This window comes from Aegilops tauschii, chromosome 7 (assembly GCF_002575655.3).
Source record: "Aegilops tauschii subsp. strangulata cultivar AL8/78 chromosome 7, Aet v6.0, whole genome shotgun sequence".
Taxonomy (NCBI): domain Eukaryota; kingdom Viridiplantae; phylum Streptophyta; class Magnoliopsida; order Poales; family Poaceae; genus Aegilops; species Aegilops tauschii.
This window is the reverse complement of record NC_053041.3, coordinates 47,155,467-47,182,040: the sequence shown is the minus strand read 5'-3', so window position 1 is coordinate 47,182,040 and position 26,574 is coordinate 47,155,467. Positions and strand designations below refer to the sequence as shown.

Genomic DNA, 26,574 nt, shown 5'->3' with positions numbered 1-26,574 from the left:
TACTTACCTAAAATTTAGAATAAAACAAGTCAACCCCCAGTTCAGCATCACATAGAAGAAGCAGCAGTATATGAAATTAACCTAACCCAGGAAGGAATCTCAAATCAAATAAAACTAGAAATCTAACTTGAGAATAAATAAAAGGCAATCTGTCAGTTCATTACCACATTGCAGAAACAACTTGTGGAATTAACCCGCAACAGTGCAAGCTTGGGCCGTCACTAGTCAGTGACATAAAAAAAGTTATTTTGACGGTAATTTTTTTTCGAATTGCAAGTTATCAACTGTATACCATTTACGTAGTAAAGGTAGAGTTAAAGGTTTCAAATTTGAAGGTCTATCATGGCAGGTGAGTGAAAAGCCACATGTTAAATATGCACCTTCTGAAAACATTTTCATTTGTTGGTTATATATTAGCTGCTGATATAGGTAAAGAAGTGTATCATAGTAGCTGATGTTAGTGTGAAACCACCATCATTGTGAAAGAATATCAGCTTGAGAACTGATAAAGAATTATTTTGGTACGGTGGGAGTAATTGATAACGCTTGAAACAAAACATAAAACTATAGTGAGTGCTTTGTCACTTTTGCCGTCTCGACGCCATCAAGGACGTGTTGTACAACTTGCAGTAGTGGCTACCGTACATGGCAATTAACATCCCAATGCATTCATAGTCGACCACCAATATCCTCAATAATGGGAGTGGAGGGTCGATGCAGCAAAAGACTAAGGAAAAGCATCTAGTAACCCTAAGAAAACCAAGAAAGGAAAGAGGATGATTATACTTCCCAACGCATCTAGTACCATCAGATCTGCAATATGGTTACATCATCCAATCCAGTCTCAAGAGATTGACTGATACTTATACAATCAAATGTGATTAGCTCCTCCCTTTGAAAAAAGCAACTAGTGCCAAAACTAATAAGTCGGCATTGAACAACACAAAACCAGCAGATACCACACAAAGTGGTTAATGGAGAAGGCTTGCTTGTCACTAAATTTTTTATTTTCAGAAGTAGAAAAACTAAACGACAGACAAACAGATTGGTGGGAAATTTGCTGGAGAAGCATTGTTTGTCACATACATGGCTAGAATAATTTGCAGAAGCATTTTTTGAAGCTATATTTACAATTTGCAGCAAGCTTACCACTCCAAGTAGTCACAACTTGCATTTATGCCATTCTCCTTCCCTGGTACACACGCTGTCTTCAAGAGCTGAGTGGGATGAGCCATCGCACCTCTCGTTCCAGTAGCAGCCAGGGACCAGATTGTCTCAACTGAAGAAGCAGCATCAAGGGTGAATTCTTTACCTATCTAAAATTCAGAATAAAACAAGTTAATCCCCAGTTCATTACACATGGCAGAAGCAGCCGTATATGAAATTAACTTAACCCAGGAAGGAAAATCAAATCAAATAAATCTAGAAATCTAACTTGAGAATAAATAGAAATCAATCTGTCAGTTCATTACCACATTGCGGAAACAACTTGTGGAATTAACCCACAATAGTGCAAGCTTGGGCGGTCACTAGTCAGTGACATAAAAAGTGAATTTGAAAGTAATTTTTCCGAATTGCTAGTTATGAACAGTATATCATTTATGTAAAGGTAGAGTTAAAGTTTCCAATTTGAAGGCATATCATGGCAGGTGAGTGAAAAGCCGCATGTTAATTACACACCTTCTGAAAACATTTTCATTTTTTGGTTATATATTAGCTGGTGTTGGTCTGAAACAACCATCATTGAGAGTAAAACTATAGTGAGTGCTTTGTCACGTTTGCCGTCTCAACACCGTCAAGTATGTGTGGTACGACTTGCAGGAGTGGCTACCGTACATGCCAATTAACATCCCGACGCATTCCTAGTAGACCACCATACTGCTGAATAATGGGAGTGGAGGGTCCGTGTGCAGCGAAAGACTCAGGAAAAACATCTAGTAAATTTAAGAAAACCTAGAGAGGAAAGATGATGATTATACTTTCAAACGCATCTAGTACCATCAGATCTGCTATGTGGTTACATCAGCCAATCCAGTCTCAAGAGATTGACTGATACTTGCGCAATCACATGTGATTAGCTCCTCCCTTTTGAAAAAGCAACCAGTGCCAAAACTAATAAGTCGGCATTGAACAGCACAAAACCAACTGATACCACATTGGTAGCAAGCAAACTAACAGATTGACATTGCTATGGAGCCAAGCCTCTAGAAATTTCATAAACTACACAAAGTTAACCTGTCTCTCTTGTTCTAGTAGAAATTGAACAAATTAAGATACTACTATAGGTTCTGTGCTTGAACCAAAAAATGTTGCATAGAAATAATAAGCATGTAATGTACGTGATGCGTATTCGTCATAAACGTGACGCTCCAGCTTTAAGGCTGTAAAAATGGAAGCAAAACGTGCTCTTTTGTCTGGGCAGTAGGTACAATTGCAAATCAAATCTTGGTGGTAAACTTAAGAAAACCAAACAAGGAGAGAAGATGATTATATTTTCCTTCCTACACATCTAGTCTAGTACCATCAGATGTGCTATATAATCACATCATCCAATCGATCCTCAAGAGACTGAGTGATACTCTTTGGAAAAGCAACCAATACGAAAACTAACAAGTCGGCATTGAACAGCGAAACTTGCCTTGCCAAAGTTTTAGGCATCTATCAGGTATTTATTTTACATCAATATATGGAGCCAGATTTCCTTGTGCTGTCTATGTGTGTTTTTGAAGTGAGAGTGTCCCTATTTGAGGTTAATCAGAAAAGGCATGTCAAGGAATTGAATATTGACCCAATGGTGATGGAAAATCTTGTCTTTGGACACAACAATGTCACGGATATATGATTGATCTTAAAGGTGCAGTTTTCTCTCTATATATGCCACTGGCTCGAGTGACCCTGACACTTGGTAGCAAGCAAGCAAACTAACAGGCTCACATTGCTATCAAGCAAAGCCTCTGATTTATTTATATATAAAATACACAATAATTAACATGTCTCTCTTATATAGTAGAAATTGAACGTGCAGTTGTGTCTGTCCAGTAGGTACAATTGCAACAAAAAAAGATGAGATTTGGGGGTAGAGGCGGGGAAGCTCACCACGTCCACGTCCATGTCCGGAAGGTCCAGATCTGGGGCTGGTGGTTGAGGAGGGGAGGAGGAAGCAGCCATCATCAGTCCACATCTCGGGAGAGGAGGCAAGGGCTGGCGAAGAAGGCTCCTTGGGGTATGACGGCCGCGTCTGGGAGGCCGTCCTGTACTGTACTCCGTCGTCGATGGCCGCCGCTGGTGCGGTGCGGCTAGGGTTCGATGCCAGTGGTGTCTGCGCTCCACGGATGGAAACTCATGAGGGGAGGGGAGGGAAGGGAAGGGCGTTGGGGACAAGCAAATAAAGGATGGACGGGCGAGAGACAAGTTACCTTGGCGAGCAGCGGCGTCCCGAGCCCAAGCGAGCACGGAGTAGCTCCATGCTGGCGTCGCCGGCGAGCAATAAGAGCAGACGGAGGTTGTGCCCGGCGCGTGAGCGATCGAGAGCTCCAGTTCGTATCCCTTAACAGATCTGGGGACGCCTACCGACCTCCTCCTCGCTCGAGGGGTGGGGAGGGGGGGGGCGGGCGGCGGCAAGGTCCGAGCCTCTGAGGGAGATGGGGCGTTGGGTGGCGGCGCCAATGTGGTGTTGTGTCTGGGTGTGGGTAGGGGAGCAATGAATGAATCGGTCGGGGGAAGTCGACGTGGATTCGCCGTTTCGGTTTACCCACGTCGGATTGCTTCTTGTTCATTGGAGAATTGTTGCGTCCCACGGATCGATCCCCTGCCAACCTCATCTCAGCCGTCCGTCCGTGTCTACGGTGAGATCTTCTCTTTCTTTCTTGGTACTAGTACTAGTATTAATCAATCGTTTCGTTGGCCTTCCATTAATGATTGGTCAACCTCATCTCTCACTGATCGATTTCTCGCTCATTGGTCAAATTGATCTGCCACGGATTGATCCTTCTTTCTTGTGAACCCATCTCAGCGGAACGTCCAAATCTAATAGTGGCCCTCTCGTTGCTTGTTGCTAATGTGCACACACATCCATCTTCTTCATCCATCCATGCGTAGTACCTGACATCATCCTCACGCGCACATATGTACTACTACTAGTAGCTAATCAATTCGAATGCATGCATGTATGTCTAACTGTGTACGAACGACGTGCTCCCCACGAACAGCGGTGTCTCAACTACCTTGTGCAACTTGTCGAGTGCAGGGAGAAGGCAGAGGCGGAGATGGCCGCTCGAGTGCGGATCTGTAGCTGCCACCATGCGTCTGTCATCTCGCTTGCATCTTCAGCGACCGTTGTCCACCACCCCTCTGTGCCTCCTCTCTTCTGGGGAGTCGTGGTCGCTGGGGCGCCACCGTCACTTGGGGTGGAAGAGGCATCGGCGGCAACGTGTGGGAGCATGAAGCGGGAGGATGCGGCTAGGGATTGTGAATAGTATCGCAACTTGTTTGGGTGTTCTCTTTTGGGGTGGAGGAGGCCACGGTTTGCTGCTCACTCATTTGTCCACCGCGACAACACACAAATAGCCCCCCTCAAAAATCGATCACGGTCGTCCATGCAAAAACTGGCGGAGAGAGAGAGAGAGAGAGAGCAACCTGGTTCGGCCTAGGCCTGACCTAGGGCTCACATCTCTCTTACCAGGCCGCACTTCGGGCGCAAGAGCGGGAGTGGACCGAAATAATTGAACTCATTTGGTCTATGAACGGGAGACGGTGGGGCGCTCCTGGCGGCGCCTACTCGGGGCAACGAGGCGGTCCTAACGGCGGTGAGGTGGTCGTGATGGCAGCAAGGCATTCTCTACGGACAGTGGCGCAACGATCTCTATTGGCATCTCGGTCGTCTGCAAGGACACTTAGCTCCTCATCGTCATGAATTCGGACCACTCCGGTCGTCGTGGTGGAGGAAGAACCGGTCGCGGCCGCACCCTAGCCTTCCCTCTCTCTCCAAGCTCCTATAGGCTATAGCAACCATGACGCCGGTCCTCCTCCAGCGGCAGCGGCAGGACGGCGGATCTCTTCTAATGAGGCCATTCTGCGGAGCACCGCCACATGGCGGAAAGCGTCGATGATGTCTAGTGGCGGGGATGCGTGCACCATGAGGCGGCACCGGGTTTTAGATCCATGCATGACGGTCGAGTCAGGATGACGTCGTAGCTAGCTATACACTGTTGAAGACTTTTTCTTTTGAAACGAAACTGTTGAAGATGAGATCTTTACAATAGATGGATCGATTGATCCGTAGAGTACAGGCAGGAGCTAGCTGCACGTAGGAACCAGATGTGACATGCATAGTCTTATATATCTCTGACTCGTTGGATGTGAAATGAGGCTTCCTTTCATGTGAAGAAAAATAAAAATAAAAAACAAACGATACACGTAGGTAGGCACGTCGCGACGCAAGTGGATCCTCCTTGCAAGTTCAAAGCAAAATACAAGTACGCGATGCCATACGTACGACGACGCGATGCCGGCGGGAAACACGTACGTGCGTATCTGTTTTCCTTGTACCCGGCCGGACTCGGTTGCCGATTCGAATCCAACTCGACTCCACTCGATTGCCTCCGTCCGTCTCGGCGTACGTGTGGATCATGCATGGGCCGACTCGGACCTGTAGCTGTCCATGAGAGTACATATAATAGGACATCTAGACACCTCCCTTCAATCCATCAAACCAAACAACATCCAGCAGATCGACACACACGGTACAACCAACCTCCATCGAACAGCCGACGTGATCGATCGACAAGCTTAAGGTAGCCGGCCAGCCAGCCAACATGGGGTGCAGCATGAGCCGCCTCCTCAAGGCCACCGTCGCACTGGTCATACTCGTCCTTCTCTTCATGCCCGGGGCCATGGCAGCCGCCGCAGCAAGCTTCGACGCCTCCCGGGCACAGCAGCTGCCCCTGCCGCCCGGAGAAGTGCACGGGCCAGAGAGCGTCGCCTTCGACGCTCAGGGCCGAGGCCCCTACAGCGGCGTCTCCGACGGCCGCATCCTGAGGTGGAACGGGCCCAAGCTCGGCTGGACAACATACGCCTACGGACCAGGCTACGACAGCGAAACGTGCACGACATCCAGGTTTGGCACGGAGGCGGACATAGAGAGCCGCTGCGGCCGCCCGCTTGGTCTGCGCTTCAACCAGAAAACGGGTGACCTCTACGTGGCCGATGCGTACAAAGGGCTTATGCGTGTGCCGCCCGGCGGCGGGAAAGCCACCGTGTTGGTCGACCAGATTGATGGCATGCCGCTGCGCTTCACCAACGGGGTTGACGTCGATCAAGTCACCGGTCAAGTCTACTTCACCCACAGTTCAATGAACTACGACAGGTCAGAACACGAGATGGTCACCAAGACGGGGGACTCCACGGGCCGCCTCATGATGTATGATCCACGAACATCGGACGCCACTGTGCTCCAACCAAGGATGACATACCCGAACGGCGTCGCGCTCAGCGCCGACCGCACGCACCTCGTGGTCGCATCTACTGGCCCGTGCAAGCTGCTGAGGCACTGGATCAAAGGGGTTGACACGGGCAAGTCCGAGCCTTTTGCCGACCTGCCGGGCTACCCAGATAACGTCAGGCCCGATAGGAAAGGAGGTTACTGGGTGGCGTTGCACCGTGAGAGAAATGAGTTGCCCTTTGGTCGTGATAGCCATCTTCTTGCTGTGAGGGTCGCTGCTGACGGGAAGATAGTCGAGGAGATGAGAGGGCCAAAAAAAGTCAGGCCAACCGAGATCATGGAAAGAGATGACGGCAAGCTATACTTGGGCTCGGTGGAGCTTCCTTATGTCGGCGTAGTAAAAAGGAAGTAGAGAAGTAGAGTATAGTAGATATAGGATGAATTTAGTTTCTTATTATTCTTGTGGCTAAATGTAATGCTCCAGTTTCTTTTTTATCAGGCAAACTATTGTGATCCATATTTTTATTAGCATACTTCGCTTTAATGTCAGACAAGTCGCTGATGGCGCTTACTGCTATGCGCTAGAGAGATGCAAACTTGAAGAGACGGATGTAGGGCGTGTCGACGGAGCCGATCCACATATACCCGTTCCGCTCCACCACCTCACTCACCGTGGAGTCGTTGAACTCGCGCAGCGCCACAGCCACCATGCCGTTATTGGCATCTCCATTGGCGACGACCTAACGGCGCTCATGGAGTTCGCCGTGGTACCGTTCTATTCCCAGTGCTTTTCTCGGTTCAAGCCCGCCCAGGCCAGTACCCATCCCTGGTCGCCTCTGTCAGGGCGCACGTTGTCCGGGTACCACAGTAGCTCGGCAAGCACCTCTGTTTCCCCCACCGTGGGTCCGTGCAGGCAGTGACGAAGCAGCCTTCATGACAATGTCTTGGCGACAACGAGATGCATCCTGTCGGCGCTCACAGCCACGCCGTTGTGGAGCACTGATCCAACAATTTGTGCTTGTGCATGGGACTCATCCGTATCTATGATGGGCCTAGTAGCAAGGGAGGTTGGAGAGCAGCGTAACGTCGACGTCCAAGACCCACGCTCCAGAAGCGATGACGACTCCATCACCATGCCGGCCGGCGGTGACACGGCCGGGCGTCTGCATTGACCCCCCGTTTCGGCTCCCGTGGCGTTGGCAGGCAGGACCACCGCGATCAAGGACAGGCACCAGGAACGATGTGCAACCGCCTTTCCATCCGCGTCCGTGCCAAGGTGGCCGTGGCAACAGGCGGAAGGCACCGGCACGGTAGGGTGGATCGGGAGTCTGGACACTGGACGCGCCGGCATCCAAAGCTGCTTTGTTGGCGCCTCTGGCTTGACGGACTCCACGTGATGGGCCGGCGAGGAGAGCAGGAGCTCGCTCGGTCACTTTGCCGCCCTGCGGGACGCCACGACGAGACGCCGCAACCGAGGGATGAGGTGGCGCTCTGTTCTGTGGCCCACTGTGAGTGTCAGCACCAGCTCGCCCAATCCCATCATTGTTGCTCTTCTGTGTGGTCTGTGGTGCTGCCAGCGTGAAGGCAGGCCCGAGCAAGCATTAGCCAACCAAACAGTTGTCTGAAAATAAACCAGCCAACGATATTTTATCTTACGGATCCATGACACAGAATACCAAAGAGAAGAGAATATCAACATCTACTGGAGTTCTGCACCATGGGGACAGCTCATTCTCCAAGCAATTCTGAGGAGTTCGCCCCGATGTCGATCCAGCAAAAGAATGCAACGATGGAGAAGCACAGATTGGGTGTCTTCTCAAAGCACCTTCCACCGATGAAGATAACCGCTGAGCTTCGCAAGGATGCTGTGAATGTTTCTCCAAGTATGCCTTTGAAAACAAAAGTAATTTCTTAGAGCATCTAAAACTGCGAGTAGCTAATCCGGCCCTTCTCAAACGTTTGCGGGCGCGTTCATGGGCCATGACCGGTCACCCTTCACTTTGCTGCCTCTGCAGCAGTCTCCTTCATATCCGAACCCCAATATCCATGCAATCCATGCAATGTAAAACATAAAACTATTTAGATCAACACACTAGCAACAAACAGATATAGTTCCGACATCAATCGATAGTAGCAGCCAACGGACAACCAAAATAACAAGTCTTTTTCGCCAGACAATATGAATTAAACGTAAAAAATTAGATGAAATAGAGAGATGGAGCAGGATGGAGGAAGTCACCATTTCCACGCAGGCCCTTCCCTTTGTGGTAGCCCGTATGGCTGTACCCCTCCGTGCAGGGCTCGGCGGCCGGAGGGGCATCGTCGTGGGAGCTGGAGCCATCAGTAAGCCGAGTCATCAGAGGAGGAGATGTTGACGGTCATCCTCTGGACCGCGCGGTCCTACGCCTTGGCTAGCCAGGGCGCCTTCGCCTTGGCTGCCACTTCCGTCCTAGCACGCTCTGATTGCTCGACGACGAGCCCAGGCGCTTTAGATTTTTTGCGACGGAGCTTCCGCGCGTTCGTCTCTTCCATTGTGAGGGTGTGTCGGAAGACCATCGCGAGGATCTGGAACTCCGGATCCACCGGTGCACGCGTGTATGCCCTGCGGGCGGCCATCGTCGCCCGTGTTCTTCATAGAAAAGTCTTACATTGTCTTTTTTATGTATGTTAGAATCAGTTCATGACAGTCTTATTTTATTTCACATTCCGACTGTGAAACTCTGAAATTTTGTACATAAGCTATGTTCAATTGAGGACATGGTGGTTACTGAAAAGAATAATTGCCTTAACTTTGCTAATCAAAATCCTAAAATTTATTTTCTTGCCAATTTGGAATTAGAGGATTTGGAGTTGGGAGTTTTTACTCGACCTTGTAGCAAATCTGGTAACAACAAGTCAGGGGCAATGTCGATTCTGTTGTTAAACCAGACTATACTAATAATTCCAGGCCTTGTAGCCTTTCACGCCCATTTAAAGTTTCATGATAGGAATCTTTGGGAATATTAGAGGTCTTGGGAAAAATGGCAAATTACAGTGCCTTTCTGACTTAATCTACATATATAAACATGATTTTATTGGATTCTAGGAGACTAAAGAGATCAATTTTCTGAGGCTTTCCTTAGAGCTATTGGTGGCAATATTAACTTCTCTTGGCACATGATGCCTTCTATTAATACCACTGGTGGTATCTTGTTAGGAGTAAATGACGATTTATTTGAGTGCATTGGGTGTATTACTAAAACTTATTTTCTAATTGCCATTATTAAGAATAGGGAAGATGGTTTTTGCTGGCATCTAGTCACTGTTTATGGCACAACTTATGCTGAATTATAAATGGATTTTATTGTTGAATTGCATGAGGTTATGGGCCTTTTGACTTATCTTGTCCTTTTTGGAGGGGTTTTCATCTGGTTACGGAAGCTAGATATAAGTCTAGTGGCAATATCAATGCTAGCTTGGCATTTTTGTTTAAGGATTGGATTAACAAATGGGCATTAATGAAAAGAAACTGGCTAATAGAAATTATACTTGGTGTAACAATCAATCAAAATCCTATTTTTGATGCAATTGATAGAGTTTTCTCTTCTGCTTGTTGGGATGCTCACTTTCCTTTGACCACATTGTATGCCATACTGTGAATTGGTAGTGACCATGTTCCACTCCTTCTTGATTCTGGTGGTACCAAAAATAATTTGACCGGACCTTTCAGATTTGACAAATGGTGGTTGTCTCACCCTGATTTTCATAACCTGGTGGAGGATATTTGGTCTACTTCCTCCCCTTTTACCATTGCTATTGACACTTGGCAGTTTAAAACAAAACTTTTTAGATAAACATGAAACACTAGGAGCATCAATATTGATACTGCTATTAAGAAAAAAAATGGTCTTCTATTGGAATTTGACATTTTTAGATGTTTTCCTGAGAAGAATTTGGTTCCTGATGTGGATTATCGGAGAATGAAAGATATACATAATGAGTTGAAAGACTTTTGGAAGAAGGAACAAACTGCCACGTGGCAAAGATCTAGGACTAGAAAAATTTTAGGAGACAAAAACACTCCTTTCTTTCATGCTTTAGCTCACCAAAGGATGAGGAAACCCATTTTCAAAATATCTCACTAAAGCCATAAAATCCTCCCTAATAATGTCCTAGAAAATTGGTTTTCCCGACTTTAATTCCCAAGAAGCATGATGCTAAATATATGAAATAGTTTAGGACAATAAGTTTGAGTAACTACTATATGATTTTTTTTAGTAAAATGCTATGACTAATAGGGTTTCTCCTATTAGGGATGGACTTTTGCCTTCTTGTCAATTTGCTTTTGTCAAGGGGAGATATATTTTGGAGTGTGTTGTGAATGCTCATGAAACTATCCATGAACTTCACCAATCTAAACATTCTGGGGTTATCCTCAAATTAGATTATGAGAAGGCCTATAAGAGATTTAACTGAGATTTCCTTGTGGAAATGCTTTCCTCTAGGGTTTTGGTAATAAATGGATTAGTTTGGTTATGGGCACTATCCGGAATTGTTCCTTCTATGTCAAATTAAATGATATAAATGGTTCTCTTTTTGTTAGTTGTAAGGTTCTAAAACAAGGGGATCCCCCTTCTCCTATTTTATTTAACTGGGTTGCTGATGTTTTATGTAAAATGTTGATCAAAGCTTTTCAAGAAAGAATTATTGCCGCACTCTCCCTAATGTTGTTCTAGGTAGGATCATCAGCCTGCAATATGCTGATGAGACCCTCTATTCTTGCATCCTAGTTTGGATAATGCTAGAAATATTAAGTTGTTTCTTTCATATTTTGACAATTTGTCTTGTATGAAAATTAACTTCAACAAGTGTGACCTGCTAACAAGATAAGCAACACCTACACACAAACAAAATAAAAACCTTGTGACAACTTGGAAAGGGGGTTTTCAATCCCCTCGTCTTGCTAGTTGGAAGATTAAAAGCAAATAGTGGATAGATAATGGTACAGTGGAAAAACAAAATAATAAAAGTAAATAACAGATCAATGTGTATACACAAGTATTAAAGGAGAATGGTCCCTGGGGCCATAGGTTCGCTAGTGGCATCTCTCTCGTAAGTAGATAATGACAGTATGATAGACACCAAAGGGAATAATAAAAGTAGATAGTGGCATCTTTCTCCTATTTCGATGATATGTATGTTGTGATTCCCTTAGTGGTGTTATGTGAATGTCGACTACATGACACTTCACCATCTTTGGGCCTAAGGAAATGCATTGTGGAGTAGTTATTAGATGATGGGTTGCTAGAGTGACAGAAGCTTGAACCCTAGTTTATGTGCTATTCCGTACAGGGCTGATTTTGATCCACATGTTTAATGCTATGGTTAGATCCTATCTTAATTCTTTTTTTCGTAGTTGCGGATGCTTGCGAGATGGGTTAATGATAAGTGGGTGGCTTGTTCAAGTAAGAACAACACCCAAACACCGGTCCACCCACATCTCGAATTATCAAAGTAGCGAACGCGAATCAAACCAACATGATGAACGTGACTAGATGAAATTCCCGTGTGTCCTCGAGAACATTTTACTTATTATCAGAGACCGTTTCGGCCTGCCCTTTGCTACAAAAAGGATTGGGCTACCTTGCTGCACTTATTGTTACTATTGTTACTTGTTACAAATTATCTTGCTATAAAACTACCTATTACCGATAATTTCAGTGCTTGCAGAAATTACCTTGCTGAAAACCACTTGTCATTTCCTTCTGCTCCTCGTTGGATTCGACACACTTACTTATCGAAAGGACTACGATTGATCTCCTATACTTGTGGGTCATGAAGGGCCCACTGCCTGTTGATGATAGTTTTCCAGATGAGCAATTAGCTATCGTAAATGCTTCTTCTAGTGATAATCCTTGCTATGCAGATTATGCTAATTTCATTCTTGCTGAATATATACCATCTAATTACACATATCAACAAGAGAAAAAGTTATTCTTTGATTTAATACATTACTTCTGGGATGACTCACATCTATATAAAGAAGGAGTAGATGGTGCTACTAGACGTTGTGTACCTGAGCATGAGCAAGAACATCTCATAAAGAAGTGTCACTCTGATGCGTATGGAGGACACCGTGTTGGAGATAGAACCGCACATAAGGTATTGCAATCTAGTTTTTATTGGCCTGCTCTCTTCAAGGATACACATAAGTTTGTACTTTCTTGCGACGAATGTCAAAGAATTGGTAATATCTGTAGACGTCAGGAAATGCCTATGAATTATTTACTTGTTATTGAACTATTTGATATTGCGTGCTTTGATTATATGGGACATTTTCTTTCCTTGAACAGTTATACTTATATTGTGGTCGTTGTTGATTACGTAGCTAAGTGGGTAGAAGTTATTCCAACTAGTAGTGTTGATCACAACACTTCTATTAAAATACTTAAAGAAGTTATTTTCCCGCGTTTGGAGTCCCTAGATATTTAATAACTGATGGTGTTTCACACTTTATTCATGGTGCATTTTATAAAACCATAGCCAAATATGATGTCGGCCAAAAATCTTTGGGCAATTGTCGTGTGTATAGCATCGTTGCTCATGTATAACCAATGTAATTTACAACTCGCTAGTAGAGTAGTAGTACATGCATTTTTCTTTCTCTGGTCATTCTATTATTAAGCTAATCATATGGTTGTGCATGCCTGTAACGAATTTGTGAGGAAGAAGAGGAGGTGTTGCGAGAGGCAGCACCAACACTACTCGCTTCGGAGCGGAAGGTGGGCATGGATTTTTAGAAGAGCTCTAGTGAATTCACGCGCATTGACAACTCGCTCGTACTAGGAGTAGTGCATGCAGATGCAGGCATTCACAACCAGACAAGTAGCTAATCATATGGTTGTGCATGCCTGTAGCGAGGGAGTGCTGACCGGTGACACTACCGGGCGGCTAATGATGTGCAACCCGCGGACCGGCAATGTCACCGTGCTCAGGTCCGGCCTGGCCTTCCCCAACGGCATGGCTGTGACTCTGTGAGCGCCGACAGGACGCACCTCGTTGTCGCCAAGACATTGTCATGCAGGCTGCTTCGTCACTGGCTGCACGCACCCACGGCGGGGGAAACGGAGGTGCTTGCCGAGCTGCCGCGGTACCCGGACAACGTGCACCCCGACAGAGGAGACCAGGGATGGGTACTGGGTGGGCTTGAACCGAAAAAAGCAGTGGGAATAGAACGGTACCATGGCGAACTCCATGAGGGCCGTCAGGGTTGTCGTCACCGGAGATGTCAAGAACGGCAGGGTGGCCGTGGCGCTGCGGGGTTCAGCGACTCCACGGTGAGCGAGGTGGTGGAGGGGAACGGGTTGCTGTGGATCGGCTCCGTTGACACGCCCTACGTCCGTCTCTTCAAGTTTGCATCTCTCTAGCGCATAGCAGTAAGCGTCATCGGTTACTTGGCTGACATTAAACTGAAGCAAAAAACAAATGGTTTGCTAATAAAAATATGGATTAAATAGTTTGCCTGATAAAAAAGAAACTGGAGCATTACATATAGCCGCAAGAATAATAAGAAACTAAATCCATCCTATATCTTCAAGTTTGCATCTCTCTAGCGCATGGCAGTAAACGACATCAGTATCATGCCGGACATTAAAATGAAGCAAAAAACAAATGGTCTGATCATAAAAATAAGGATTACAATAGTTTGCCTGATACAAAAAGAAACTAGAGCATTACATTTAGCGGCAAGAATAATAAAAAACTAAAAGCCCTCCTATACATACTATTCTCTACTTCTCTCTACTTCCTTTTTACTACGCCGACATAAGGAAGCTCCACCGAACCCAGGTAGAGTTTGCCGTCATCTCTTTCCATGATCTCGGTTGGCCTGACTTTCTTTGACCCTCTCATCTACTCGACTATCTTCCCATCGGCCCCGACCCTGACAGCAAGAAGATGGCTATCACGGCCAAAAGGCAACTCATTCTTCTCACGGTGCAACGCCACCCAATAACCTCCTTTCCTGTCGGGCCTGACATTATCTGGGTAGCCCGGCAGGTCGGCAAATGGCTCGGACTTGCCCGCGTCGACCCCTCTTATCCAGTGCCTCAGCAGCTTGCATGGGCCGGTAGATGCGACCACGAGGTGCGTGCGGTCGGTGCTGAGCGAGACACCGTTCGGGTATGTCATCCTAGGTTGGAGCATGATGATGTCCGATGTTCGTGGATCATACATCATGAGGCGGCCCGTGGAGTCCCCCGTCTTGGTGACCATCTCGTGTTCAGACCTGTCGTAGTTCATCGAGCTGTGGGTGAAGTAGACTTGACTGGTGACTTGATCGACGTCAACCCCGTTGGTGAAGCGCAACGGCATGCCATCAATCTGGTCGGCCAACACGGTGGCCTCCCCACCGCCGGGCGGCACACGCATAAGCCCTTTGTACGCATCGGCCACGTAGAGGTCGGCCGTTTTCTCGTTGAAGCGCAGGCCAAGCGGGCGGCCGCAGCGGCTCTCTATGTCCGCCTCCGTGCCAAACCTGGATGTCGTGCACGTTTCGCTGTCGTAGCCTGGTCCGTAGGCCTATGTTGTCCAGCCGAGCTTGGGCCCATTCCACCTCAGGATACGGCCGTCGGATACGCTGTACGGGCCTCGGCCCTGAGCGTCGAAGGCGACGCTCTCCGGCCCGTGCACTTCTCCGTGCGGCAGGGGCAGCTGCTGTGTCCGGGAGGCGTCGAAGCTTGCGGCGGCGGCTGCCATGGCCCCGGGCATGAAGAGAAGGACGAGTATGACGAGAGCGACGGTGGCCTTGAGGAGGCGGCTCATGCCGCAGCCCATGTTGGCGGCTACCCTCCTCGCTGGCTGGCTACCTTAATCTTGGGGAAACGTTTATACCCGGCGCGCCGGCCGAACATTGGGCCGGTCGCGCGCGGGACGTTCGATTGGGAGTCATCATGTGGCCAGAACAGACCGTGACCCCACCTTATCCCTTCGCTATGGTTGCCTTCTTCTTCCGCTCTCTCGCTCCCCAGCTGCTCCCCCGTCGTCCGAGCGCGCCCCGCGGCTCCGGTCGACTATGCGCCGGCGAGCTGCTACCAGAGGTGGACGGAGATACGAGGCGGATCGCGCGCCGGCGAGATCCACACCTCCTCCCTCCACGCGGCTCCCATCGCTAACCTCTCCCCATCTTCTCCGCTAACCCCGCGCCGTCCAAACCACGGCTGCTGCCGAGAATGCCATGGACGACCTCCGCACCTCCTCCCTCCCCCCATCCGCCCACTTCCCCCCCCTCTTCTAGATCTGCGGCAGCGATCACACGGCCGTCGGTGTCACACATCTACCTGCAGGCGAGGCATTACAGAACCTGCCGCAGACCCCCATGTGTTGCAACCGCTAAAAAAAAGCTTCAAACTCTATATGAAAAGCTTCAACCGTATATACAAAAAGCTGCAAACCTTCAGTGCTATCGAGGGAAGCTACAACCGTCTACGGAAAATGCTACAACCTTTGACGAAAAAAGCTTCAACTTGACGATAGAGGAAGCTTTCACCCAGGCGCTGCTCAAAACGAAAAAAGTATCAATCGTTTACAGAAAAGCTTCTACCGTAGAGGAAAAAGCTTCAACCTTCGAGAGAGAAAGCTACAACCAAACTCTGCACAATCAGCGAAGTTGCAACCGTTCGACAGAGAAAGCTTTTGAAATCGTATGTGCAAAAAAAGTTTCAATCGTTTACAGAAAAAGCTTCTACCACCGATGACGGGATTTGCTACAACCAATGGGGGCCATCCCACGGCGGTGGTGACCACGGCCTGACGGTGGTGCCCACGGCCCGACGCTGGTGCTGCAACCAATTTGTTTTTTTGCTACAACCAACCATTTTTTTTGCTACTAATGTCTTCGGATTTTGCTGGAAACAACCCATTTTTTTGCTACTGGCGTCTTGACTTTGCTGTAACCGGTGTCTGGTTTTGCTTCCATCGTATCATGTTTTTGCTGGAACCAGTGTTTTCATGTTTTTGGTTCCACCCTGTGCGAGTTTTTTGCTGGAACCGATGCCTCATTTTCTTTTTTTTGTTTCCATGGTGTGTTTGATTTGCTGGAATCGGCACTGGTTTTTGCTACCACCACTTTTTTGGTTGTAAGCGACGCGACTATGCCATTTTTGATGCTGCAACCGGCGACGAGGATGGCCGGCTGCATCGGAGTTGTGCCGCCGCACCGGAGCTACGGTCGTCGCCATGGGGAGCTGCAACCGCGGGAGCAGGCTGCTGCATGCACGAAGACGGCGACGGCGACCGACAGCGACGACGGCGACCGGCAACGAGGGCAGCGACGGCGACCTACAGCGACAGGCGACGAGGGCAGCGACGGCGACCGGACGACCGGCGACGAGGGCAGCGACGGCCGGAGAACGTGCGGGCGGTTCTTCAAGGTCAGGCGCGTCCTGCGGTGTTGGTTTGACGAAGAAGCGGGCGAGAGGTGAACGAAGACGAAGATTAGATCGTAATCGAACGGTTATTAGTAGGCCTATCGGACGGCTGCGGGCCGACCAGCCCAACGGTTGGGCCGGTGCACCGGCGCAGATCGCTGCCCTTAATCTTGTGGATCGATCGGTACGTACATACGTAGTTGCTCGGTCGATCTTCTGGTGGATCTGGATATGGTTTGATTTGATGGATTCAAGGGAGGTGGCTAGCTACAGGTCCTATTATATGTACGTACTTTCATGGAAAGCTGGTACAGGTCCGAGTCGGCCCATGGTTCAGAGTCACGTACGTAGGGCGAGTCTGACGGAGGCAATCCAATCGGAGACGGATTCGTAGGATTTTAAGGAGAACCGAGCCCGGCCGGGTACGTACGCTCATCTCTACTGGTTTCACATGGTGGGGCTGTGCAGCGTGCCCGGGAACTCCGTGTCGATGGTCACCTTGGAGCGGGACGTCTCTCTCTCTTCCTCCCCCGTATATCCAGGCTAGGCCAATCTTCTTCTCTTTTTCTTTTCCTTTTCTTTTTTGAGAATTAGGCCGAGCTCCGACCCAATCAAATTAATTTTGGGACTCGCCTGACCTGTTCGCCGCCGGCCTGGAATCGCAAGTTCATCGCGGCCGCGATTTCGGGACTCGGCCGCCGTGGTCTTTCTCGCCCCACAAGACGACATGATCTCCTCCTCCTCCTCCTCCTCAAGCTGCACTACGCCGGATCAGACGAGCTCCGACCACCCTTTTCTTCTTCTTTGCAGACAACAACAAGAATCCTCCCACCAGAGCCAGAGGGAGGGAACCTTCACCTACGACCTGGCCGCTGCCATCCGCCAACGACCTCCTACCCTCAGGCCTCATGTATCTTCCTCGACGGACTTCTTCCAAGACAAGACGCCAGAGAGCTACAAGAGCAGGGTGAGTTGTACACCATCTCCCGTACCGAACTGTGAGAGATTCAGTCAGCACATATGGTCCCCGTCAACGGAGCACTCACCGGCGACGACTAATCGACGGGTGAGGAGCCAGGAGCCAAACCACCTCCTCACAAGGAGAAGGAGAGCATTGCCTCTCGCCAGCCGTCGCCCAAGTCATAAGTCACACGCGCACCCCGCACGCGGACGAATGCCTACCTCTGGTATATATAGAGATAGTCTTGGAAGGCATGGTGAAGAGAAGTAGAAGGCCGTGGTGCCGTGGATCGGTGAGCTGGCGCAAGCTGAACCCTCCTTGACTAGTTGGTGGGCATCACCAGGCATGCATTTATTTCTTTAGAGGCTTTGGTTTCTCACGGGAACGAGAAGCAGCATGCCATGCCATGCCTGCTTACTAGATTGGGATTGGTTGGCGCTCTTGCGGCTGCACTCTATTTTGCTAGCCCATTACTGCAGGTTGATAACTAAATAAAATAAATAAATAAAGGCTAGTGACTAAGACGATTTTGCCAACAATTTGAGTGGTTCTTTTTTCGGTACGATACTTCATTTCTTCGGCTCGTCGCCCGCCAAATTGCAAATTTTACACCTGTGTTCATGGTTTGGACATAAACTAGACTGATGCAATTAATAAAGACTACTTCCCCAATACCTCTTGGTGCAGAGTAATCTACTTCCATCCACAAAAGCACACACAATCAGATTTGCCCGCTGGTGATGTTCATGTTATTAGTCTGACTTGAAATATTATAGCCATCTCGATTGAACCAACTAGGTGCAGATAGAGCCCATGATTCCGGAGTTCCCATTTGAGAGATTCATTCACACAATATGTAACCGGAAAGCAGCAACAACAGCTATTCAAACCCTTTCCTCAAGATTTCATTGCATTTCAAACCCATTTCATCTATGCTTGGTTGGGGACAACACATACATAAATAAAGACAAGGATATTTGAATTTCCTCCACCACTTGGGCAACACAACCAGCCAGCCGACCAAGAGAGCAGCAGCAAACAGCCAAGACATTTTGTTTTATGTATTGTATGTACACACAACAACATCACCACCCATATCAACAATTAGCACTTCGCCAGGACAAACAATGCACACACTAACACGATCCAGCCAGCTCGCCTTGCCACTTCATCTGGTGCTTGCAAATCTCGGACCTTGGAGGTGCTTCTCTCATCGGCGCCTTGCAGCAGCATCATGCGTCATCAATCTCAATGGCGCCAAACCGACACTGCCATGCATCTGAAAGCACAGTGCTTGCATCAAGTCAGCAACAGTTTAATACTCCCTCCTTATCAAAATACAAGACTTTTTTTTATACAAAGGGAGTATGAAAAAAGGTCTTGTATTTTGATATAGAGGGAGTACATCAGAAATCCTAGAATTTATAAAGGAGGCATGTAAAACAAGTCAAGCACCACAAATTACTTGTACATCTGGGAAAGCAAGCTCGTCACAGGTCAAACGATCTTATTACTCACAACGCAACACAAGGGAGTATATCAAGCATGACACCGTCCTTGCTTTTCCGTTCTACTCGTCTATCCAGCAATAGAAAAGCACATCATTAACTCTTGGTAAAAAGATCAAGTGGCACAACCATGATCTAATTAATTCTACTAAAAAATTGAACTTCTCAGGAATTCTTTGCAAATACTCATGCAAGTAACTTACAGAAAGATTAAGTTGACAGTCCAATTTATCTATATGGTTAAGTCTACACGTCTAAGGAAATCATCCCTTTGATATCAAAATCCACATCCTGGCCAGTGGCATGCCAAGATCCTAAACGATTATCAAATCTAAACAAACAACCGAGTCAGGTTTTTATTTTCTTTAGGTTTGCTCCTTTGTCCCTTGTAATGATATCTAAACCGAAACCGAGCCAGGTTTCTCAACAACAAAACACAAGTCGAGACAAATATGGCTGCTTGTTTACAAAGCACCAGCAACCGACCTCATGTAAAGGCAAAAGGAGAAACCTTTTCATGAATATGAAATGGCTTTCAAGTTAGAATGATATTTAATGGCCAAGCTCATGAAAAGAATGTCGGACAGTAAAGCAAATAAACAACTCGCATATGCATCAAGGTGCAACTTGTAACATCCAATGGCACATGAAAACCACAAGTTTGCAAAGGCAGACAACTAATACACACGAAACAGTGCAATTATGCAAAGCAGGCAAGCCGCGAAAATCAACCACATTGGGAGATACATCGACGGAGGATTAAAACCGCTAATACACCTAACATGCGAGGCACTAACTAGGCAAGTTAGCTAGGAGGGCTGAGTACTCCTAGAACAGTCTCACACAAAGTAATAGAAATTGCCGCCTGACAAAAGCAACAACAGCATGATCGAATAGCAGGACCTTAATTATTTATGCTGGAGGCCGCGACATCAACCACCAGGTCGCGCCAACAGGAGCTGCAGTTCCGAGTTTGTACTCAAGCCACTACAAAAAATTGCAAAGGAGTAGCTAGTCAGATTACAAATATCGAATCATGATGATTATCTTAAATGTAAAAATGCTTCTGCCGACACCGATTGAATAACTAAAACAAGATCTCATTCTACTACAAAAAGCTTCTCTGGAATGAGTATCAAACCCAAACAAACAACATGCACAGTAGGAAAAAATCCTAACAAGCACAGGGACTAATTTCAACAACAAGAGCATCACAAACACAAGTTTGCCGTGGCCGGAAGACCACCACCACAACACAAAACCCTAAATCATTGACCCAGTGGCCAGCACCACAATCAGCCACGTCTCAATTGCCAGGCCATCTCAAGGCACATGGATAAAGGAAGATGACCATGGACTCACCGGAACCAAGGAAGACGTAGCCACCACAGCCACCGTTGCAGGCAAACCTCATCTCATGGAAGGAATATTACTTAGTAAAGTAAATAAACAACTCAAAGTGCGACTTGTAACAGCCAATGGCACATGAAAACCATGATTATGCAATGGCAAAGACAACTAATACAGACTAAACAGTGCAAATATGCAAAGGCAAGCCGCAAGGATCGACCACGATGGGAGATACATCAACAGAGGATTAAAAGCACTGATTAAGATACGGGCCCTAACTAGGCAAGCTAGCCTTTGCACACACAATATGAACTAACTCTTTGCTTCATACTTGATTAGCGTGACATGCAAGCCTATTGCTATAGAGATTCTAAATTGCTGCCTAACCAAAGCAGCAAGAACAAGATCCAAATGCAGGACCTGAATTTAAAGGTTGATCACAACTATCAATATATACCAAATACCAACAACTGCAACACATTAATACTACTAGATTATCTTGAAATATATGTTCATAATCAATATTTGGTTAAATTTGAAGCAACATATTTTTCATAGGATTTGATAGTCAAAGTTCCAAATAAAAAACTGTTAATATATGGTTCACTGCTTACCCTTGCCAACAACAGCCTCAACAGACTGAAGAGTGCTCCAGAGACTGAAGAGTGTTGAGATGCAGCAAGATCCTAAGCCCAAATGTTTCATTCTTCTACTCGTGAAGGAGCAAACAAAGAACATATGCTACAAGTACTGGCACTAGTGCAACATCGGAGATCCCAAATCCTTTGGAGATTATCGCAAAAGAAATTTGAGTGCTCGGGACACAACGAGTCACAGTGCCGCATAAAAATCAAGGAAGCTTGTAGCCGGAGGAGAAAACTATATACTACTCATCAGTGGTCATTAACAACCTTAGCAACAGGAGAAATAAAACTGCACAAACTGTTTTGTTTTACTGGCCAATACAACATCAACAAGGGAAGCAACAAATAGACAACCCAAAAAACCATGGACCCAGTTTAGGAAGCAGAATTGGTTCCTAGAAAAAAAATTACTATATGAGCTAGTATGTGAATTAAGCTGTCAAAGGTTACACTTTTTTTTTTGTCGAAGGTGATAATTTTCTGCTTCTAGTTTATTCCAAAAACTTTTTCTGCAGCAAGTTTAGTTTAAAAACTACATGGGACCCTAATCATCATGGATTCAGAACATGTGTAACAATCGGAAGTATCAATTAATATGGCGCAATGCAGCCGCAACCATAGCAAGGAAAATATTTTGGTCATCGTTCATTCACAAAAACAGAAATGTGGATTACAGCAGACACCATCGCCACAGCCACAAACTGATCCCGAGAAATTTCCATGGTGCAATGGCCAGCATACAATTACCACGGCTCGATGGTTGTGGACACACAAGGAAGGAGAGTAAGCATGCAAAAGAAAGGAAGCGATTGGCTCACCTAGGCCGAAGTCAGAGAATAAGCGTTCACCGGAGGTGTCAGAGGATGCAGAGTAGGTGTTATTTGCGCCGAGTCCCAGCTCCGATGCGGCATAGGAAAGAACAAAAAATGTTGAGCTACAGAAACTAATCAGCTACATAGCAAATTAAAGAAGCACCCATTGATCAGCTAGCATAGCAAACAACTGACAATCAAACATACAACTGGATTAAATATATATCCAAGATGAGTCAGAAATATTATTAACACATGCATGATGGCTCCCTCCAAAGCACATAAGGATAGCATTTGTTCTATCTATTCATGCACATCAACACTACAACAGTTAATAAGTAAGCGTTTTCTTTCTATATGATGATAGCCATTATTAACAAATCAACACACCAACATAAGCAAGGATCCTACCAAAGCTAGAACATGGACCACTACCAAACCCTGCAACATGCAATGCAAAAAAGATATCGAAATGGATAAAACAAAGCATATTCGTCGAGGCACAACATAATCTTGCATAGGCAACAAAGCATAGTAACAGCCACATACACACATGGCGTCGCAAAGCACAAGTATTATGACATGTTTAATCGACAAGAAAGAAATCTGACAACAGTCCCAAGATCATGGTAGTGGCCGACGACCACCACCACTACATACAACATGACAACAACAATCTCCCATAGCTCAATGGCAAGACCTTCTAAGAGCGAGAGAGAGAGAGAGAGAGAGAGCGAGAGCGAGAGAGAGAGATAGAGATAGATAGATAGATAGATAGATAGATAGATAGATAGAGAGAGAGAGAGAGAGAGAAGGGGCTCACCGCAGCCCATGTAGTCGGACATGGAGGTCCCGACGATGTATGGTATGGTTCACGTGCTGTCGGCTGGCAGTCAAGTCCCAGTGTAGGTAGGTCGCTGGTGACGAGATGCTCTGGAATCATATGCTTGGCAGATCAGCGACACATGTTGCATGTATGAAAAAGAAATCACCGTTCATATACATGTAGATGCACTGATACAATAAAGTGTTTCTTCATAGTAGTAAGGACAATTGTCATATGGTCAATGGACAAGCACATGTGTAACAAAACAGAGATAACAAGGTGGTGCAAAGCAACCACAACTACAACAACACAGCAGCCAACTACAACAACAAAAGAGAAAGACTTAGAGGACTAAACTTGAGGGCTAAATCCATTGACTATTATGCCAGAATCATCACGAGACTCACAACCCAGAATCCTAGAAATTGCCATGGAATTGAAAGTGTTTGCGTCATAGACCATTAGCACAACCCAGAATCGTAGAAATTGCCATGGAATTAAATGAACCACGAATGGATGGCCGTGAGCACACAGAGTAGAAGAGAAAGCGGAGTAGTGGGACCAACTGAGTGGCTTACCTATGCAAGAAGGGGTACTGGAGCAGACGCGCTGGCGAAGCCACTACCTACATGGGGGTGATGGCGCCGCCTGATGTAACCATTGCACCTATAGGTGCCTGCTCTGGACCTCCATCTTGTGCATTGCACTGCAAGACAAAGCTCTCTCACGCCTTGAGCATCTCAACAAGGTCCCTAGTGGTATGCCCACTAAGGCCTTCAATGGAAGAAATCAGAATTCTTGTCTATCATCTGCACCCAAGAATCAAAATGTAAGTTTTGGAGTTCAAACCAGCTGCGTGACAATTATGTGGTGAAATAATTTGCATACTATTTTGGTTTGCCAGGAATTACGGAAAATATTCCAACATTACAAGTGAATTCATTCTGCGGTCGAGTAAAACGTCTTCCAAGTCGCAGCCACTTTGTTAATTCGTTGTCAATAATAAACAGAGCCGACCTGTGAATTAAGTTGCCAAAGGTTATACTTGTTTTGCCAAAGGTGATGATTTTCTGCATCTAGTTTATTCCAAAGATAATTTTCTGCATCAAGTTTAGTTTAAAAACTACATGGGACTGATACGTCTCCGTCGTATCTACTTTTCCAAACACGTTTGCCCTTGTTTTGGACTCTAACTCGCATGATTTGAATGGAACTAACCCGGACTGACGCTGTTTTCAGCAAACTTTCCATGGTGTTATTTATGTGCAGAAACAAAAGTTCTCGGAATGACCTGAAACTCCACGGAACATCTATTTGGAAAATAAGAAAAATACTGATAGAAAAGTCCACTTCAGGGGGCCCACACCCTATCCACGAGGGTGGAGGGCACGCCTGCCCCCCTAGGGCGCGCCCCCCTACCTCGTGGGCTCCCTGACGCTCCACCGACCTCAACTCCAACTCCATATATTCACTTTCGGGGAGAAAAAAATCAGAGAGAAGGATTCATCGCGTTTTACTATACGGAGCCGCCGCCAAGCCCTAAAACCTCTCGGGAGGGCTGATCTGGAGTCCGTTCGGGGCTCCGGAGAAGGGGATTCGTCGCCATCGTCATCATCAACCATCCTCCATCACCAATTTCATGATGCTCACCGCCGTGTGTGAGTAATTCCATTGTAGGCTTGCTGGACAGTGATGGGTTGGATGAGATCTATCATGTAATCGAGTTAGTTTTGTTAGGGTTTGATCCCTAGTATCCACTATGTTCTGAGATTGATGTTGCTATGAATTTGCTATGCTTAATTCTTGTCACTAGGGCCCGAGTGCCATGATTCCAGATCTGAACCTATTATGTTTTCATGAATATATGTGAGTTTTTGATCCTATCTTGCAAGTCTATAGTCACATACTATGTGTTATGACCCGGCAATCCCGAAGTGACAATAATCGGGACAACTCCCGGTGATGACCATAGTAATATCCATGCTAGTTTATTTTCTTTTTCTTGCTTTCTTCTTGTGTGTTTGATAAACCTTAAGAAAAACCCAAAAAATTAGTTGTAGCTTTTATTTAGTTTACTTTTCTTGCTGTAGTTGTAATAATTAAAAAGAAAACCCAAAAAGATTTCCTGTTATTCTTTTGCTTGTTGGGAGCTTTCCCGTGTAAATAGTTTTATTTCTTTTCTTTTCTTTGAGGGTCGATAGGAGAAGACCATGATTAAATTGTTGAAGTGGCTCTTATATGCATTATTGTTGATTTAACCAAGAGCCCATATTGCCTTGTCTTCTTCTGTTTATTGAATGCTCGCAGATTCCAGCTTAGTCCAATGCATGTGCACTCTTATTATTTTCACATCGTTCGGTCGTGCAAGTGAAAGGCAATTATGACGATATATGATGGACTGATTGAGATGGGAGAAGCTGGTATGAACTCGACCTCTCTTGTTTTTGTAAATATGATGAGTTCATCGTTCCTGATTCAGCTTATTATGAATAAACATGTTTGCAATGACAATTAGAGATCATAGTTGCTGATGCCATGCTTGATTAGCTATGAGTTATAATGGTTTACCTTGCATGCCAACATGCTATTAAAATAGTTGTGATGTGGTACAGTGGTGTGGTATCCTCCTTTGAATGATTTAAGTGACTCGACTTGGCACATGTTCACACATGTAGTTGAAACAAATCAACATAGCCTTCACGATATTTATGTTCATGGTAGATTATATCCTACTCATGCTTGCACTCAATGTCTATTAATTTTAATGCATGTTCATGACTGTTGTCGCTCTTTAGTTGGTCGCTTCCCAGTCTTTTGCTAGCATTCACTTGTACTAAGCGGGAATATTGATTGTGCATCCAATCCCTTAAACTACAAAGTTATTCCATATGAGTCCACTATACCTTCCTATATGCGGTATCTACCTGCCGTTCCAAGTAAATTTGTATGTGCCAAACTCTAAATATTCAAATGAAATTTTGTTTTGTATGCTCGAATAGCTCATGTATCAACTAGGGCTGTCCGTATCTTCCATGCTAGGCGGGTTATTCTCAAGAGGAGTGGACTCCGCTCCTCACTCACGAGAAAATGGCTGGTCATCGGGATGCCCATTCCCATGCTTTATGCAAAATCAAATCAAAATAATTGCAAACAAAACTCCCCCTGGGACTGTTGCTAGTTGGAGGCACTCGTTGTTTCGAGCAAGCCATGGATTGATGCTTGTTGGTGGAGGGGGAGTATAAACTTTACCATTCTGTTTGGGAACCTCCTATAATGTGTGTAGCATGGAAGATATCGCCATCTCTTGGTTGTTATGTTGACAATGAAAGTATGCCGCTCAAAATATTATTTATCTCTATTTCAATATCGAGCTCTGGCACCTCTACAAATCCCTGCTTCCCTCTGCGAAGGGCCTATCTATTTACTTTTATGTTGATTCATCACCCTCTTATTAAAAAGCACTAGCTGGAGAGCACTGCTGTCATTTGCTTCCATTACTATTAATTTATATTGGGTATGACTATGACTGGATCTCTTTTACCATGAATTACAATGTCTAGTCAGTCCTTGATCTTTAAAGGTACTCTGCATTTATGTTTTGCGGTCTCAGAAAGGGCTAGCGAGATAC

The 26,574-nt window shown here is 46.1% G+C and overlaps 2 protein-coding genes and 1 pseudogene across 2 annotated transcripts; 2 read left to right on the top strand and 1 right to left on the bottom strand.

Annotated features, from left to right (window-relative positions):
* Nucleotides 1–5,813: 5,813 nt before the first annotated feature.
* On the top strand, nt 5,814–7,151 carry LOC120970534 (protein STRICTOSIDINE SYNTHASE-LIKE 10-like). The gene has a single exon (XM_040397558.2). It carries the CDS (start codon nt 5,814–5,816, stop codon nt 6,849–6,851), a length of 1,038 nt encoding a protein of 345 aa, XP_040253492.2. The 3' UTR covers nt 6,852–7,151.
* Nucleotides 7,152–13,375: 6,224 nt separating this feature from the next.
* Nucleotides 13,376–13,845, top strand: LOC141026760 (protein STRICTOSIDINE SYNTHASE-LIKE 10-like). The gene is made up of 2 exons (XM_073503609.1): nt 13,376–13,452; nt 13,503–13,845. Exons 1-2 carry the CDS (start codon nt 13,376–13,378, stop codon nt 13,843–13,845), a joined length of 420 nt encoding a protein of 139 aa, XP_073359710.1.
* A 288-nt stretch (nt 13,846–14,133) lies between these two features.
* LOC120970704 (protein STRICTOSIDINE SYNTHASE-LIKE 10-like) lies at nt 14,134–15,409 on the bottom strand (annotated as a pseudogene).
* Nucleotides 15,410–26,574: the final 11,165 nt, after the last annotated feature.

Bases quoted from the DNA above. Each gene is read 5' to 3' on its own strand.
- LOC120970534 (XM_040397558.2), top strand. From the start codon at position 5,814: ATGGGGTGCAGCATGAGCCGCCTCCTCAAGGCCACCGTCGCACTGGTC.
- LOC141026760 (XM_073503609.1), top strand. From the start codon at position 13,376: ATGTGCAACCCGCGGACCGGCAATGTCACCGTGCTCAGGTCCGGCCTG. The intron at 13,453-13,502 runs GTGAGCGCCGAC...ATTGTCATGCAG, and splicing joins AACGGCATGGCTGTGACTCT to GCTGCTTCGTCACTGGCTGC.